The sequence below is a fragment of the Lemur catta genome, chromosome 2, assembly GCF_020740605.2.
Source record: "Lemur catta isolate mLemCat1 chromosome 2, mLemCat1.pri, whole genome shotgun sequence".
In the NCBI taxonomy this organism is placed as follows: Eukaryota; Metazoa; Chordata; class Mammalia; order Primates; family Lemuridae; genus Lemur; species Lemur catta.
Window position 1 is genome coordinate 84,399,309 of NC_059129.1, and position 17,232 is coordinate 84,416,540.

The 17,232-nt window shown below is 35.3% G+C and overlaps 1 protein-coding gene across 2 annotated transcripts in view; it reads left to right on the forward strand.

Moving 5' to 3' along the window:
• Positions 1-17,232, forward strand: part of ORC3 (origin recognition complex subunit 3) — a 63,252-nt gene that overhangs the window by 40,733 nt on the left and 5,287 nt on the right. The window contains exons 14-16 of one of the 2 annotated variants that reach the window (XM_045543997.1): positions 10,388-10,518; positions 13,232-13,311; positions 14,764-14,864. In XM_045543997.1, the coding sequence (XP_045399953.1) occupies positions 10,388-10,518; positions 13,232-13,311; positions 14,764-14,864 (312 nt within the window). The remainder of the gene's footprint in view (positions 1-10,387; positions 10,519-13,231; positions 13,312-14,763; positions 14,865-17,232) is intronic. The other variant, XM_045543998.1, reaches the window with a different exon arrangement.

Genomic DNA, 17,232 nt, shown 5'->3' on the forward strand with positions numbered 1-17,232 from the left:
GCCATACCACCCTGAACGCACCTGATCTCATCTGATCTTGCAAGCTAAGCAGGGTCAGGCCTGATTAGTACTTGGATAGGAAGAATGCCAATTCTAAAGTAGGGTAAGGAAACATGAGCAACAATAGTAATGGTGACAATAGTAACCAGCATTTATTGAAGGCTGTTGCATGCCAGGCATTATATTAAGCACTTTCAGTACATTTTCTAATCCAATACTAATAATGCACCTTTATGGTAGATGTTACTAGCCATACTTTTCCCTGAGGAAACTGAAGCACAGAGAGTGATTAAGTGACTTGCCTGAGATTACTTAGCTGGTGATAGAACCAGGATTCTACTCCAAGTCTGACTTCAAAGCTGTTGTACCTTCAACTGTTTGCCAAAATCTAAAATACAGATTTGGGAATCTGAGTAAAGCAGAAGCAAAAAGTAGAAAGTGAGATTTCAGTCATTTTGCTAAGCTGGGGTCAGAAACATAGGCAGTCAAAAGCATAGAAATGTAAAAACCACTGGGGATCAAATATAGCATCTACAGAGCGAGGACAGGCAAGAGTCTGGTCACTACAAAAGAGGAAGGGAATTTGGAACTTTCAACTGGAATTAGTTCTTTCTCCTTTGTACAGATTAAATGTGGACAAGAAGTCAAGGATACTTTTCAGTTTAGGCATTCTCAATAGGCATTACCTGAATTCAGGAGACTAAACATTCTTCATCGCCTGTTTCAAACTTTAAGTCATGAGGGAAAACATTAAAATGATCACTGATTGATTCTTTGGAAAGAAAAACTGATAAAGCATTATTACAAACATAGTCTAATAAAATTTCCAACTTAAATTTTTTTTGTAAGAAGCAGCTTAAAGGATTTTTCAAAAAAATCCTTTTTACAGGTTGAGCATCCTTAATCTGAAAATCTGAAATTCAAAATGCTCCAAAATCCAAGACTTCAATGCTAACATGACACCACAGGTGAAAAATTCCACACCTGACCTCATGTAACAGGTCACAGCCAAAACATAGCCACACAATACACAGTTTATTCAGCCTGCTGTTGTTTTTTGTTGTTGTTCTTTTACAGCTGCTACAGGTATTCTGGTGGCACTGCTATGCTGCTTACTTCCCTGAATGCATTATTTTTTTCACTGTGTTAATGGTATGTCATATTTTTTACTGTTAAGCACTTAAGTTTGAATAAGTATAAGAAAATGATTGCTTACCAGTAGCATATAAATTCAGAGTCAGGAATGGTGGTGGTGCCTAACAGCCACAGATTATCTACCTGGGTGGCTAAGATAGTGACACTTTTGTTTTCTGATGGTTTAGTGTAAACAAACTTGGTTTCATGCACAATATTACTAAAAATATTATATAAAATTACCTTCAAGCCATGTGTATAAGGTATATATGAAACATAAATGAATTTTGTGTTTAGACTTGGGTCCCATCCTCTGGTCCCAAGCATTTCAGATAAGGATACTAAACCTGTACGTGGAAGCTGACATGCTTAAATAACTATCGATCTACTTGATGAAATAATTGGTGATCATTTAAAAAGTATTTGCAAGGACTTTGTAATAATATAGGTCAATGTTTATGTCATATGTTCATGAGTGAGAAAAGACCTACAGAATTTTATATCATAGTTATTTTTAAAATGTATAATGCAACAGACATTGATGTTAGGGGGAACCTGCTAGTGTGCCTTTATAATATCTGTCATAATTTGACATGAGTGCAGTGTTTCTGCATGTGTTCTTTCGCCTTTCCTCACTCAGTCGACTCTTGGAGCATGAAGACCACATCCTTATATGGGATATGAGTTGGTTAATTTTTCACTCAACTCTGTGTCCTTATATAAGGATATATTTAAGTTAAAAAGCCTTTTGGGAACAGGAAGTATTAATAGTAAAAATGATGCCAACGCAGCAGTGAGCTAAGGTTAGGAGTACAACTGTTTTTCCTAGTCAGCTATGAAAGACCTTAAGAGGAAAAATTTACCCTCCTTTTGGAGAGAATTTCTAAGCAGTCATCTAGGAATCAAACACTAAACCAAGAATTTTTCAGACTTTAAAAATTTACAAAATCTTGTATAAACAATAAAATTTTAAGAGTTAATATAAATCATAGAGTCCTCAATTTGTAGGAACATGATATAGCAGCTAGATCTGAAGAATACTACACTCTCATATTGATAGCAATGGATTCTTGGATTGGGTATAATGAAAAATGTGCCCCACTTCTTAGGGGAATTGATTCTGTCCCCTACCTCTATCAATTGAGAATTACTTATCTAGAGTTATCCCATTTTCTTTCAAGTAAGGAAATCAAGGCAGGAAACGTTGACTTTTCTGTAGTTGGCAGAGCTGGGATTTAAGTCTGAATCTTCAAAGTCCAGTGCATTTTTCATCCCTGTGCCAATTATTTATTCCATAAAAGGAAATTTATGGGTTTGTGGCTAGTAGTCCATGTTCAGAGTGTATCCATAATTTTAAAATGAAATCAGCAGAGCAAGCTTCTATAGATTCAAACATCATCCCCTGACCCCCCCAGATCCTGACACTAGTCATATCAGCACAGAGTGCAGACATATAAATGAAAGGAGCCACAGTGTCTGGTCTGCTTATCCCAAGTGTAACCTTTTGAGCTTCTTAACAGAAACAGACTTAGAAATTGAAGTTGATTGATTGCTGAAGGAATTTACTTTGGGCTGAAAGAAATTATTCTAATTTCCGAGTCAGGCTTTTGACTTAAACAGTAATATATTAGCAGGTCTGCTCAACTTTCATTGAGTTAAAAAGAAACGTGATCCAAGTAATAATATTAACATTTGATCACTTCAGCTTAGTTGAAAGAGACTAGAAATTTGGAATCTAAATAATGTATTATTTCTTGACTTCGCAGGTCAACTTTAGAAACTTAAAGATCTACTTAGGAAAAATGACACAGCTCTATAATCTATGATATGCTTCCTAATGTGGTAATAATCTAACTTAATGATTATCTAGATTTATCTATGCAGGAGTATATAAGACTGCACCATTAAAATATAATTTCTTTTAGAACAGGGAATGCCAGTCCTGAATTTGCATCAGGTCCTCCACAATTACCTTTAGCATTGTGGTGAAATTAGGCAGACAGATGAGTTGTTGAAACTCCATTTAAAGCAAAATATGTTGATAGTTACTGGGTTTTGAGTAAAGGTTTTCAGGCTTTAGAGTGCATAAGAATTAGCTGAGGTGTATTAAATATGTAGATTTCTGCTCTTTCCCCAAAGATTCTGATCAGACTGCTGTGAACCCTGGTGTGGTGGTTCAGCAGGAATCTGCATTTAACAAGCACTCCAGCACATTCAGACAGATGGTCCAGGAACCATACTTTGAGAAACACTGTTCTAGAAAATAAAGGGTTATAAGAGGGGATAAACAAAAAATTGAGGAAAAAATGAAGCCATCAAAGGAGAATTCTTTATTTGTGGAGAAGCTGAATGGCTTTAGGTAGTTGATCTCAAATTGATTCCAAAAACCCAAGGTATTCCACTGCCAGTAGTGGGCAATGGTTTTTTTATCTCAGTAAAGAGAAAAAGTGTGGATTTGTATTTAAGTTTTTCTTTATTAAGCATTTAGTGCCTACTACCATTTTTCTGCTAGTAAAACAAATTGGTAGTTAAGAAATATTAATTTTAAAAACTCAGAAATAACCAATCAACAAAAGTTTGACAGCTTTTTATTTCTTTCTTTCTTGTGAATTCAGGGTTGTAGCGTTATCCCTCGATATCTGGGGTGGATTGATTTCAGGACCTCCCTAGGATACCAAAATCCACGGTATATCACAGTATTTATTTGCATATAACCTGTGCACATCCTCCTATATACTTTAAATCATCTCTGTATTACTTATAATACCTAATATAAACACTATGTAAATAGTTATACTATATTGTTTAGGGAATAATGACAAGAAAAAAGGTCTGTACATGTTTAGTACAGACTTTTTCCTCCCTTATTATTTTCAATCTGCATTAGGTTTAATTCACCAATATCTACAGATATGGAGAGCTGACTGTACTTTTAGAAAGCGCGTGAGTAAAGTATGTGTATATTTTAGCTTACTAATGTTTCCAACCGTGTGATGGAATTAAACTTATTCATTTTGACATACGATGTTCCACAGAAGAACATGGTGTCTTACAAAGGACACCATGACTTCCAGAAGCTCGCCCAGATGAACCAGTTTGAGAACTGTTCACCTTAGAGAAGGGGCCTGAGTTCATGAAATTCTTTATCGTTGCATGGTCATTGCCTTGTTTATCCATTCAAAAGATGTTTGTTTAATGCTTGATTCGTGGAGCCACTGATCTGATGACAAAGATGACCTTGGCCCTTACCTATACAGAATTTTGGTCAAGTGAGAGATTCAAGTGGACAAGTAGACAAGTAGCTACGATATAGAGCAGTAAGAGCTGTGATGAGTAAAGACTAGAGTGCTAAGGAACCAATAGACTGGACAGTTAACCTCTGTTTGTGAGGTCGGACAGCTCCTCTGAGGAAGTGTCATCTAATATGAAATATCAAGGCTTAGGAGGAATTACACATACTTTTGGTTTCTGTTTCATTGTTATGATCAGATATAATTACTTTGTTGTGTTAGTTTTTGAAGAAAATGATCTCTGTGAGTAGGTTGTTTTCACATACTGTTTTTGTTTTTGTTTTCTTTTTGTCTTCATTGATATAATACATTTGCAGATTGGAGTTCTAAATATTTTTCAAAGCTGCTTTTTATAGTGATGATGTCTGTTTTGAACTTGAGAACTCGTTAGTCAGAAGATCTTTGCATTAGCTATGGATTGGCCAGTTTCACCTTATAACCTGTTCTCATAATCAGACATTTATAAAATTAGCACTTAACCAAAAATTTTTGGCTTTTTGCATGATGAAGCAGAACACTCCATTGCCCTGCAGGATGATTGCTTTTAATGATTGCTAAATGATTCTCTTTCTGTCTTACTCAAGAAAACTTTTTTTAATGACAACTATAAAGAGCTTTTAACACATTAAGTATCACAGGCCTTTTTGAACCATTTGTCTGATAGTGATGTAATCATTTCTTAATCAAGTTGGTTAAAGATAAATAGCTCTTTTATAGCATTGATGGGACCTATCTTAGACATTTTTTTCCTTTCTGTTTAATCTCACATGGTAGCTTTCATACTTTTTAATTCTGATATTCTCTTTTCAATTTTATTCTGTGTCTTTTAAAACAAAATGTTAGTTGGATTGCACCAAAAGTGGAAAGCATTGTCTCACTGTCTCCAATTCTTCTCCAATTCTCTCTTAAACTGATTAACAATTAGGTGTTTGCACTTCATCAAAACTAGTTTTATCAAAGTCACCAGTGACCTCCATGTTCCAAAATCTAATGGTCAGTTCTCCATCTTCATTTGCATTAACCTATTATCAGCATGTGACAGAGTTCATTACTCCTTTCTTAATGATTTCCATGACTTGTACTCTCTTGGTTTCCTCCTACCTCATTACACATTCCTTCTTAGTTTCCTTTAGTGCTTTCTCTTCTCCCGGGTATCCTAACATTACAGTATCCTAGGGCTTAGTAATAAACCCATACCTCTCTCCTGAGTGCCAGATTGTTATGCCATCTACTTAATACCTCCACTTGGCTGTTCAATACACATCTCAAAGTTAACATATCCAAAATTGAACTCTTGATCTTCCCCCCGAAACCTGTAATTTTCCTGCAGTCTCTCTACTCTTCCAATTGTTCAAGCCAAAAGCCTGTGCTCTGCCTTTAAATTTATCAAAAATCAGATCTTACTGGTACCACCAGGGTCTAAGTCATCTTCATCTCTTACCTGAGTTATGGCAATAGCCTCCTATCTGGTTTCTCTGATTCCACTTGTGTTCCTGTACAGGTTTTTCTCAAAACAGCGGTCAGAATAGTCCTTTTAAAATATTTCAGATAATGTCACTCTTTTGCTCAAAACCCGCCATTAACTCCCATTTCACTGAGTAAAAGCCATAGTCTGTATGATGACACTGTAGACTCTCACCCCACACCATTGTCTCTCTCTGACTTCGTCTCCTGCTGCACGTTCTCTTTCTGCATTTCAGTCATCTTGGCCTCCTTCTTCTTTCTAGAACATGCCAGACATACCCACCATAGAGCTTTTGCACCTACCCATTGTTCTCTCTGCCGGGAAAAGCTCTTCTCCTAGATATTTGTATGGCTTTCTTCATTTGTTACATATTTGATCAAATGTCATTTTTTCAATGAAGTCCTAACCATTTACAAATTGAAACCTACCCCCCGCCCCCCGTGGCTCTCTCCTTACTCTGTTCAATATTTTTCCATAATATTTATCAATTTGTAACACATACATGATATGGATAGCTAGACAATGTTTATTGTCTGTGCCTCTTCCACCACTCCCACCCCTGCTAGAATGTAAATTCCATGAGGACAATTTGATTCACCAGGTATACCTCAAATGCCTGGAACAGTGCCTAATATGTAGTAGGCATTCAGTAAATACCTCTTGAATGATTGAATGGTTTCATGACTGACAAAGGGGTTGAGACCCAGTTTGAAAACTCATTTTGAAAAGTGCTGGTCTAGTAGCTAGATGCAATATTTAATTTTTTGAGGTGCTGTATATAACAAATGTTTTTGGAATGAGTTAAAATTTTTATTTTTTTTAATAGTTTTCAAGTGATCTTGTTCAGTTAGGTTTGGTTTATCCAAAATGCTTGCTGTAGGCACTCTATTAGTAATCTAAATGAAAAAAATAACAGTACTTTTCTGATACTACCCCTGTGTTACATAACTTTGAAAACCAGTCCTCTACTATTAGCAATTTGTACTTCGGATTTCAGATTTTTTTTTAGGCACAAATATATATTAAATCATACCATACAGTAAAATATACTATAATTATCCACAACTTGCATTTTTTTTGTTTTTTGCGTTAGTTTTTTTTTTTTTAGTTTTATTGTGGTGGTCATTTTGTTTTGCGCCATGGATGCTATGTTTTGAGATGCAGTGTAGCATGGTCAATGAGAACACAGATGCCATGCTAGACTGTCTAGGTTCAAATCCCAGCTTTGCCAATTACCAGCTGGGGGCTCTTGGCAAGTTACTTAAGTTCTCTGTGCCTGTTTTCTCATCTCTAACATGGTAATAAGGATGGTACCTACATCATAAAGTGTATCAAATGACACTTGATATATGTATGTGCATATAAATGTTACATATTGCCCTGCCTCATTGTTTATCATCATCATATAACATCCCATGTTTTGAAAGTGTAACATTTTATTTAATCATTCCCTTATTCGATATACATTTAGGTTGTTTCTAATTCTTCCCTATTACAAAAAATAATCGTGGGCATGAGTGTGTGTTTTCACATTTGTGTAATTATTTCCACAAAGTAAACATATAAATGTAAACTTTCTGAGTCTAAAATATAAACACTGTTGTACAGTGTACACTCATACCAACAACATATGAATGTGTGTTTCCCATACTCTTGCTGATGATGGATATTATCAGGCTTAAATATCTTTCCTTGTTTTATTTTAGTATTTTATGATTGATGAGCTAGTTCTTTCCTCTGCTCCCATACCATGCTCATATTTTTATTATATTTGAAATGTATTTTTGTGTAATATGTGAGGTGGTGATCTGATTTTTTCTTTTTTTTTTTTGAAAGTTAATTCTATTACCTAAGATATTTTCTCAACTGATTTGAAATGCTACCTCTGTCGCATAACAAACTCCCATGTATACTTTAATCTCTTTCTGGACTCTTATTCTCTTCTATTGATCTGTCTATTCCCGTCTAAGTACAATTTGATTTTAATCACTATAGCTTGTACCTGTTGACATAGTAACACAAGTATACACACATTGTTTCTTTTTTTCAGAATAATTATTATTATAGATACATTTTAGAATAACTTTATTGGGTTTTAAAATATACCCACTGGAGTTTTTTTTCAAATAGTACTAAAAGTATAGATAAATTTGGAATGAATTGTATCTTTACAATATTATTAAAACTTAAAATATCTGTTAATTTATTCAGGATTTGCATTTTTTTATATAAGTCTTAAACATGTGTTATAAAATGTATTGCCGTGTATTCTATAGTTTTTGTTACCATTTTGAATATGCTTTTTTCCTATTACGTAGTTTAATGTAAGATATTGATTACATGTGTATGGATGTTTATCATACATGCATGTATATTTAACTTATAGTCACTCACCCTTTTACGCTCTAATTAATTTACAGTTCTTAGGTTTTCTAACTTTACAGTCACATCATATACAAGTAATAAATTTCATCCTCCTTACTAGTGTTTATACCACTTGCTTCTTTTTCTTAGCAACAAGACTCCAGGATAATGTTGAGTAATGGGTGATGATAACAAGCATCATTGATTCTGTGTGTGTATAATTTTACTGAAAAAAATTTTAGTTAATGACTTTATTGGTTTGGTTAAATTATTATTTCTAATCAGACTTACCTCAAGTCTTACTGTTTCACGTTAAACCAGAGAGCTCTTGGGAGAGTGTAAGATCTTTTTCTACTCTGGAAACAATAAAAACATAATCTTTGGCTAAAAATAAGAAGAGTAATAATATCTGAATCCCTAGAAGTTTTTATCTGAGTGAAAGATCTACTTCCTCCAATCAAATGCCACATTAAAAGTTATGTCTAATGAAGTTTGATTTCAAAATTGTATGAAATAATTCCTTTTTTGGCATTCTGAAGGTGAATAATAGGCTAGGCTAGGCTTGGCTTTCTTCGATATTCAATTATTTGGAGCTCAAAATGGATAAGAGACGTGGCTGCCTGTAGCCTGGGAAGCAGATCCTCGCTGTTGTTGCCAGTATCACCTCACTCAGCCTCTTCTCCCCTCCAAGCAGGCCAGTGCTGGTGATTCCTTAGAAGGTGGAAATACTGATCTTGTCTACTGGAGTAGGCCTATAGGTTAGGTATAACAGACTGTGACTGAGTTAACTCTCTTCTCTTCACAGTTTAACTCTGTCTGGGCAGTAGAAGTTCAGAAATTTTAAATCTCAAACATAATCAATAATGAAAGGTCTTGGCTTATTTTTCCTTTCATTCACAGATAAAGACTACACTTTAGATAATTATTGAGAAAGAAGGGAGAGTTTATACTTTTTCTTAAAACTGCAGAAAAATTTACTGTCTATCCCTACTCAGTTTCTATATTTAGTGGTTGTATACTTTTTTTGGTTTAGATTTAAATTTTGCATGAAATAACCAGTTTAATTTCTCAATAGGCATAGTCTACTTATGTTTGAATCTCTTTTTCCTAACTTAGTAATACCAATATTTCTCCCAAATTTTTTATTATGAAAAATGTCAAACATAAGTTAGTTGTCTTGCAGAATGGCCCACATTCCGGATTTGTCTGATTGTTTCTTCATGGTTAACATTAGAACTTTTAATCATTGTAGTTTTAATGATTTAGATCCATTTGCTAAGAATAATTTGTACCTGTGTAATGTCACCAGTTGATAATTACTGATATTGATACAATTCATTTTGATGCTGTTACTGACTGCAGTCTTAGTGGAGAGATCCTATAAGCTCTGAGAACGGGATCCTAATTTTAGAATACCTTTGTTCTCTCTCCATTTCTAACAACAGTTTTCTCTATGGCCTTGAATGAGTTGCTCAACCACTCTGACCGTGCTATAAATAACAAGCAGAATTGCCTATCTTGTTTAAAGTTCAGTGGACTTATTGACTAATGTTTATAAAGCCCATAGGACATATAAAGCACAGTTTCTCTGGTAATAACTAGAGAAATGACTGTAATACTTATATTTTTGGTCCTTTCAAACAAAGTTGCATTTAACATAAATGTCATATCCTTTGTAGACACTTCTTGTCTCATGTATGTTTAGATCAAAAGAAAGGGAAACTGGCATTAAATGTCCATTGTGTGGTAAGCATTGTGCTAGATTTTTCAAATCTTCTCATTTAATTTTTAAATCTCCATATGACCTGTGAAATATGTGAGTTATTTTTATTTTGTAGACAAGGAAACCAAGAATCAGAGATGTATAGTAAACTTGTTCTATTTTACAAACATAGTGTCAGAGGCAGGCTATAAAAATTTTTGTAAATTTTCTAAGCTACGCTCTATCATTAGAATCCTTCAAGAAAACTTCTGAATATCACATACATTGAGGAAAATCTCAAAAAAACACTGGTAGCTATTAGTGAAGAATTTATATCATTTTCGGAGCAGAAACATTTAATATGTAGAAAATGTTTTTAAATATGTTAATATTCTAGTTAGATTACATATCCTGTCACTGATTGTGTTCTAGAATGTTGGCAAAAGATGAACTGATGACCACACTTCAGAATTGCTTCACCATTTTTAAGTCTTCTGAAAAGCACCTTGGCAACATAGCAAAGAGAATAGAAGAGTTCCTGGCCCAGTTTCAGAGCCTCGATGGTGAGAGTATAATATCCTGCTAATTATACTGGCCATGACAGTCATTTAACTAAAATGACATGGAAAACCCCACATTCTGATGTGCTAAGTGATGGGAAATAAAGTAGTTCACGATCAGTCAGTATATTAAGCCTCAGAATATCACATCTTAACAAGGCTAAATGTTTCTCTTCTAGATTTGGTTTAAACAATGAAAAGCATCAAATGGGCAGAAAAAAAAATTCTTTCTCCAGATGGACAGTTTGGAGGATTTGTCTAAAAACAGACAAGAAAAGAAAATCAAAAAGATTGGAGAAAGTAGCAGGGCATCATAATTAAGGACTCCTTTTAGAGGTTTTTTTCTTAAGCATTTCATCAAGTTCTTTATAGATTTCAAAAACACTGCATAAATCATTTGTAAGCCTGAAAAATTAATAGTTATGAACTGCGTTCACAGCAGTGAGGCTCATTGGTATGCTGATTACCAAAATATGCATGAGGCTTGTTTTAATCGGATTTACAAAAGCTTGAATCTTTCAGTTCTAAATTAACTGAGGCAGCCTGGCACTCCTCAGTGTTGGAGGCTTATAGTTTCTTTCATTTTGCATGACCTCCACATGATCATTTTTATTTACTGAATGCTTGGGGTGCCTGATTTTATTTAGGTAGCCATGTTTTCTGTTCCCTAAGGCACCAGGACTTCTTTGTTCTAATGGGGCACCAGAGGCTGATATTATTAACTTTTCATGGGCTCTTGCTCTGTTTCTAGCACCAAAGTATGGTATTCTTTTGGTAGAACAAGAACAAAAAATTGGTGTGTACCTTTTCCTTTTCCAATTTAGAGAAATTTTTAATGGAGTTTGGGGAAAAGAGTCACCTTTATTTATAAGCACACAAAATAGCACATGGCCTGGTGAGAATATCTTATTTGCAGTGTCCATTTTAATCCTTTCTATGTTTGGCAAATGTTCCTTTGTCTTAAAAATCCTTTGAATTTAGGAAACTGCTTTTGCAGAAACCCTCCCATATCTCTCCATAGCTGTAATGCAGGGCGCCTGATGAGTGCTCAGTCATGGAAGACAAAAGAGAAAGTTTGCCTGACTGGAGTAGCATGAGCAGCCAGAATGAGGAAGTTCTCCACAGGCACTAAGAGGTTTCCCACCGGGTGATGTGTGAGCATTGCTCTTTTGCCACTACAGAATGAGCTGAACCACTTTTAAAACATAAAAACCTTAAAGTACTGGAAGTTGGTATTTTTGAGATCATTGAGTCCAGCTACAACCAGGAACTAAAGTCCAGGAAGAGAAAGTAACCTGATGGAGATTGCACAGCTAGCTAGTGGCAGGACCCAGACTAAAGTCTTAGCAGCCAGCTCATTATTTTTTTCTCACTGATTCACAATTTAAATGTCCCCTAACTGTGGTCGCTGGACCAGTGAGGGGCCACTCTTAAGTACATAAATAGGGTAAAAGGCTTAGAAGAACATAAAATAAATAAGGTAAATTCCAGTCTTTTACAAAATTGGACTTATGGGGATTTCTGTAAAAAGGAACTGCAGATACAATAATTTTAATTAGAGTTCATATAACATCTAGTGAACAAATTCTGTGATATGCTAGCAGTAAAGAAAGGAATGCAGCTTTTTGAAATGGTAAAGTTGGAAATTAAGATGATTTAAGAGCCTAAAGAATAAAGAATTTTACAAATTAAACTGCTGGCTTAAAGAAATGTCTGTATTTCTTGATTTCCAAAAACGACTCATTGTTAATAATATAGTGAAATTAAAACTCCCCACATTGGATAAATACAAATATTCGACTATATCCCGTCTCTGATTTCTTAGCAGTTACTACATATTTAGTTTGGGCTTAAAATTACAGTTGGAAAGCATTAAGTAGGGCCCAGTGTCATATCAGATTTGTTTCCAAGACTCTGCTACACATTAATGAAATGGGACAAAAATTTTAGTAGATATTTTAACCTTAAGTTGTGTCTTTCTCGAACCAGGAATTATCCATAGTTAAAAAGAAATTTAATCTTTCAGAACGACACATATTCTCTAGCTGCATCCTCCTGTCATAGATTTAGGTCAAACAAACCATGTGAGTGTCAAGTTCCTAAAACCCATTCTGCGTTTGGAGGAGCATATGAGCATGTGCTTCATGCTCTCTACAAGCACAGCTATACATTTTACCAGTTACGGTTTTCGATTTCCTGTGCTAAAAAACTGTGATATACTTTATATTATAGTCGATTATTTCAAACTTTTTCCACATTTCCCTTTCATACTCAAATAATGTTGGGTCAAAAATAGTGAATTGAAAGGTCAAGACCAGGTTTGCTAGGGTGTAGATAGTGTTGTTTACAATCTTGGCATAATCAAAGGAAAATAATTTAAGTTTGTATGATTTTTAAAAACTATTTAAAACAGCATACATATTTGAGGCTTTTGATGGTTTGTGGGGGTTTTCTTTGGTTGTATTTTGTTTTCATTGTGGTAACACTTTTAAAATTCAGTAGCTGTTTTTTTAAAGAGCTCACTACAGCATAAGTTATGTAATTTATTGACCTTCAGAATCTGGAAGAAATCATTTATCTGATGGAACCTTGATCCCTTGCCACATTTAAAAAAAAAAATAGGTGAAAATTTACTTCTTCTTTTGGATTAGTAGAAATGTTGGTTCTCTTGACTTGGATTTACCCTAATTGCTGTATATTGGTTTTATTTTAAAAGCAGATGCTAAAGAAGAAGAAGATGCTTCTGGATCACAGCAAAAGGGGCTTCAAAAGACAGACCTCTATCATCTTCAGAAGGTCAGGTCACTTTCTTTTCCTTCCAGCTACATCCTATGACACTCCCTTTTTTCAGTTTGTGCTCTAGATTAGCTCTGCCTGGATGTTTTTATTTTTTTATTTTATTTTTATTTTTTGAGACAGAGTCTCACTCTGTTGCCCAGGCTAGAGTGAGTGCCGTGGCGTCGGCCTAGCTCACAGCAACCTCAAACTCCTGGGCTTAAGCGATCCTACTGCCTCAGCCTCCCAAGTAGCTGGGACTACAGGCATGTGCCACCATGCCCGGCTAATTTTTTCTATATATGTTTTTAGTTGGCCAGATAATTTCTTTCTATTTTTAGTAGAGATGGGGTCTCACTCTTGCTCAGGCTGGTCTCGAACTCCTGAGCTCGAGCGATCCTCCCGCCTCGGCCTCCCAGAGTGCTAGGATTACAGGCGTGAGCCACCGCGCCCGGCCCTTATTTTCATTTTTAAATCACAACCAGGATACAAAGCAGACTTTGTAATTCACTTATAAATTGAACATCCTGTTTATCTCACTGCCATCTTCACTCTTAATAGCAGTCTGGAGTCTACTAGCCAACATAGGTAGAAACTCTTCCTGTAGACTCAGAGAGAGAAATATAATTTACTAGCAGTAAGGGAAAATGGGAACATGGTTACAAAAAGAAAAAAAAAAAAGAATCTGATTATTTATCTGATGTATTTATTTTTGTTTGATCAAACTGAGAGATTCAGAAAAGCCTAACTCATTAGTTTGAGTTGCTTTTCTTGATTTTTTAAATGAATATTCATAGTATAGAGCAGAACTTCAGCCACATTATGTCCCTTTTATTTTTTCAGATAGTTCTAACTTTAGTATCTTGATTGTCAAAGTAAAGAACTGTCTTTGTACTGTGATACCAAGCAATGATAAATGTAGAGTAAAATTTCAATCACAAAACAGAACACATGGACTCTATTGTGTTAATATGGCAAAAAGGCAAGGTTTTTTTTTCCTTCTTCTAAGTCCTTTTCTTAAATGAACTAATGAATGTGAATAGTGAGCACTCTGCCATATAACTTAGTAAGGAAGTAAACTGCCCTTTTTCTCTTTCCCTGAGAATTTGCTTGATATATATTATAAAGCAAAACATCTAGGAGGAGAGATTCTTGCCAGACCTTAAAAAAAAAAGCCAGGCATGGCTCATGCTTATAATCCTAGCACTTTGGGAGGCTGAGGTGGGAGGATCTCTTGAAGCTAGGAGTTTGAAACCAGCCTGGGCAACATTTTTTAAAGAGACCCCATCTCTACAAAAAATTAAAAAAAAAAAAAAAAAAAAGCTGGGCATGGTGGCATATGCCTGTAATCCCAGCTACTTGGGAGGCTGAGGCAGGAGGATTGCTTCAGCTGCTCTACATGAGCAAAAGAGCTCCCTCTGAAGGGGTTTCTGTCTCAGAACCACCAGAAAAGGTATATTCTTTTATCCACAGTCTTTATTGGAAATGAAGGAGTTAAGAAGAACAAGTAAGAAGCAAACCAAGTTTGAAGTACTCAGAGAAAAAGTTGTGAACTTCATTGACTATGTAGTGAGGTGAGTCTAAAAAATCATGCGATTTTCCAAATAATTCTGGTGTAATAATAGCTGTCCATAGCCAACCAGGACATTTTGTTCTGTTTTAGGCTTTATGCTTTTCAGGTCTCTCCATCCAGGCTAGAATTGAAATTTGTGTTCTTTTTCTATCCTTATGAAGAAGTCTAATCAAGTGACTTAGTTTATTCTTTTACTGTCAGTTCAAGAACACAGGCTTAAATTTGATCTAGTTCATTAGGCCAGGTGGTGAGAAACAAGGAGATACAAAGTGTGTGTTTTTCCTCTTTCTAATAACAAAGTATTTGCATTGCACTGTCTTTCCTAGGAGTAAATGTCAGAAAACAGAGCAGAGTAGCCATGCTGCTCTATTTTGTCCTGAATAAAGAATTTCTAATGCTAAAGAATACCAGTGCAACTTGTTATCAGCACTAAATTCATGTTGAGACATGTACTAAGTAAATGGAGAAGTCTACCAGTCCAACCTGTATTTTAAGATGATTCCTTTTTGGGAAACCAAATCATTCTGATTCATAGATTTCCCAAAAGCCAGCTTTATGTAGCTGCGTAAAATCACCTACCTAAGGTACTTTTTAGGAAGTTAGGACAGTCTACAGAAAAAAATGAGAAGTGTACAAAAGAAAATGACTTAATAATTAAAAAATAGAAAAAAACTGTTATTGTTTATTCTATTTTTTAATGGCAATTCAAACCCAACAGCAGGCTATGCACTGAATAGAATAAAATACTGAAAAAATAGTAGCTTGGTTATTGAAGACAAAGAGTGGTTTTCTGATAAATTACATATCCTTCCTGAAAGTGAAAAGTTCCATTTTCCAGAACAATGTGGGGACAGAGTCATTGTTCCTAGTTATTGGGGAGTAATTACTAATGCCATGAAAGAGGTCCAAAATAATCAACCAAGTGTGGCCAAAAGAATGTTAAAGAGAAAGAAATGTGTCATAACAAATTGATTCACTGCAGTGTTGAACTCACCTACTAGTCAAAAATTACATTTTAGAACTCACATTGTTAACCTTGCTCTATCAGGCTTTCCTGTTCTTGTAGGTTCTAGCCCCAAGCTACTGACTTTTCCCCTTCCATCATGCAGTGAACATTGTTGTCACTAAAAATAATTTTGCAATGTGATTTGGCATCATTTATAGGCCAAACATCAGGTTCCTGAGTTCCTACAAATCCCAGATGAAAGGCTCTGAAACCACACCAGCCATTCCCCTTTCATGATCTTTGACCCAATATGTCTGACTTTTTACCTTTCTGAGTGGTGATCGAAAATGCTGAGCACGATGAAAGTGTGTTGTGTGGTAAAATCACAAAATCTTCCTTACTAGGATTTGCTATCTTCATCAAGATTGTCTCTCCCAGGAGAGAAGAGATTAGGATTGTAGCATGTTAGAGCTAAAAGGAACCTGAGGGAGTCAGTCAAGTGGCAGCTAGAGCCCAGAGAGGAGGCTATGACTCGTGCTAGGTCACACAGTCTCCGTCTCTTAACATCTGTCAAAAGGTTCTCTCCATTTCTCCACACAGCCCCTCTGAAGGCCACATTACAGATGTACAGACAGAGCTTGGCATTCTGGAGAAAAGATGTGCTTTAAAGATAAATATAAGCAGTAGACTTGAGGAGGCAGGGTTCATAGTATACCATGAGCAGCTCTCAGCAAAAATACTGACAGGTGAGAATAAGTTGCCAAATCTTGAGAGCTGAGAATAAATTGCCACTTTCTAAGTTACCATTTACACCAAAATCAAGCTTCAACTTTGTAGCCCTTGTTGATACTACTACTTCTACCCATTCCCTTAGAACCACCTCTTTGGGGAAGACTGATTATTTATTTATAAACTCTGAACTGAATCCAAAATGAGCATAGTGCAGTGCTCTAGTGTCAGGCTCATTGCTTATTTCTTCTCACAGCAAATAAATTGCAGAAAGCATACTTCTATGCCAATGTCCAAGTCTACAGTCAGACAAAAATTCTAATGTATGATGTTGTTTTGTCACTGTTGTTCAAATGTTGTAGCCCAGTGGAGACAAAATAAAGTCAAATGTTTTATTTTGCCTCTGATGGAGGTTCTTTGAGGATATCCAAAAAGGTCTTTTACCTGGGAGTTTCCTAAATTTCTAAACATTAAATGTAAAACTGTTAAAATAGGAGAGTAGCTACAAATGTGAGGCACTAGCTTGAATTTCTAAAAATGACTATCTGGTTGCCTTGTTAGATTTCCAATCTTTATTACGTAGCAGGGACTTCAGTAAGATCTTTTAATGACAGCCCCATGTAATGATTGGAGAGTAATTGTATGAGGTTGGTATAGGAAGAATTTATGGTTAGAAATTACAAATTGATAGCTA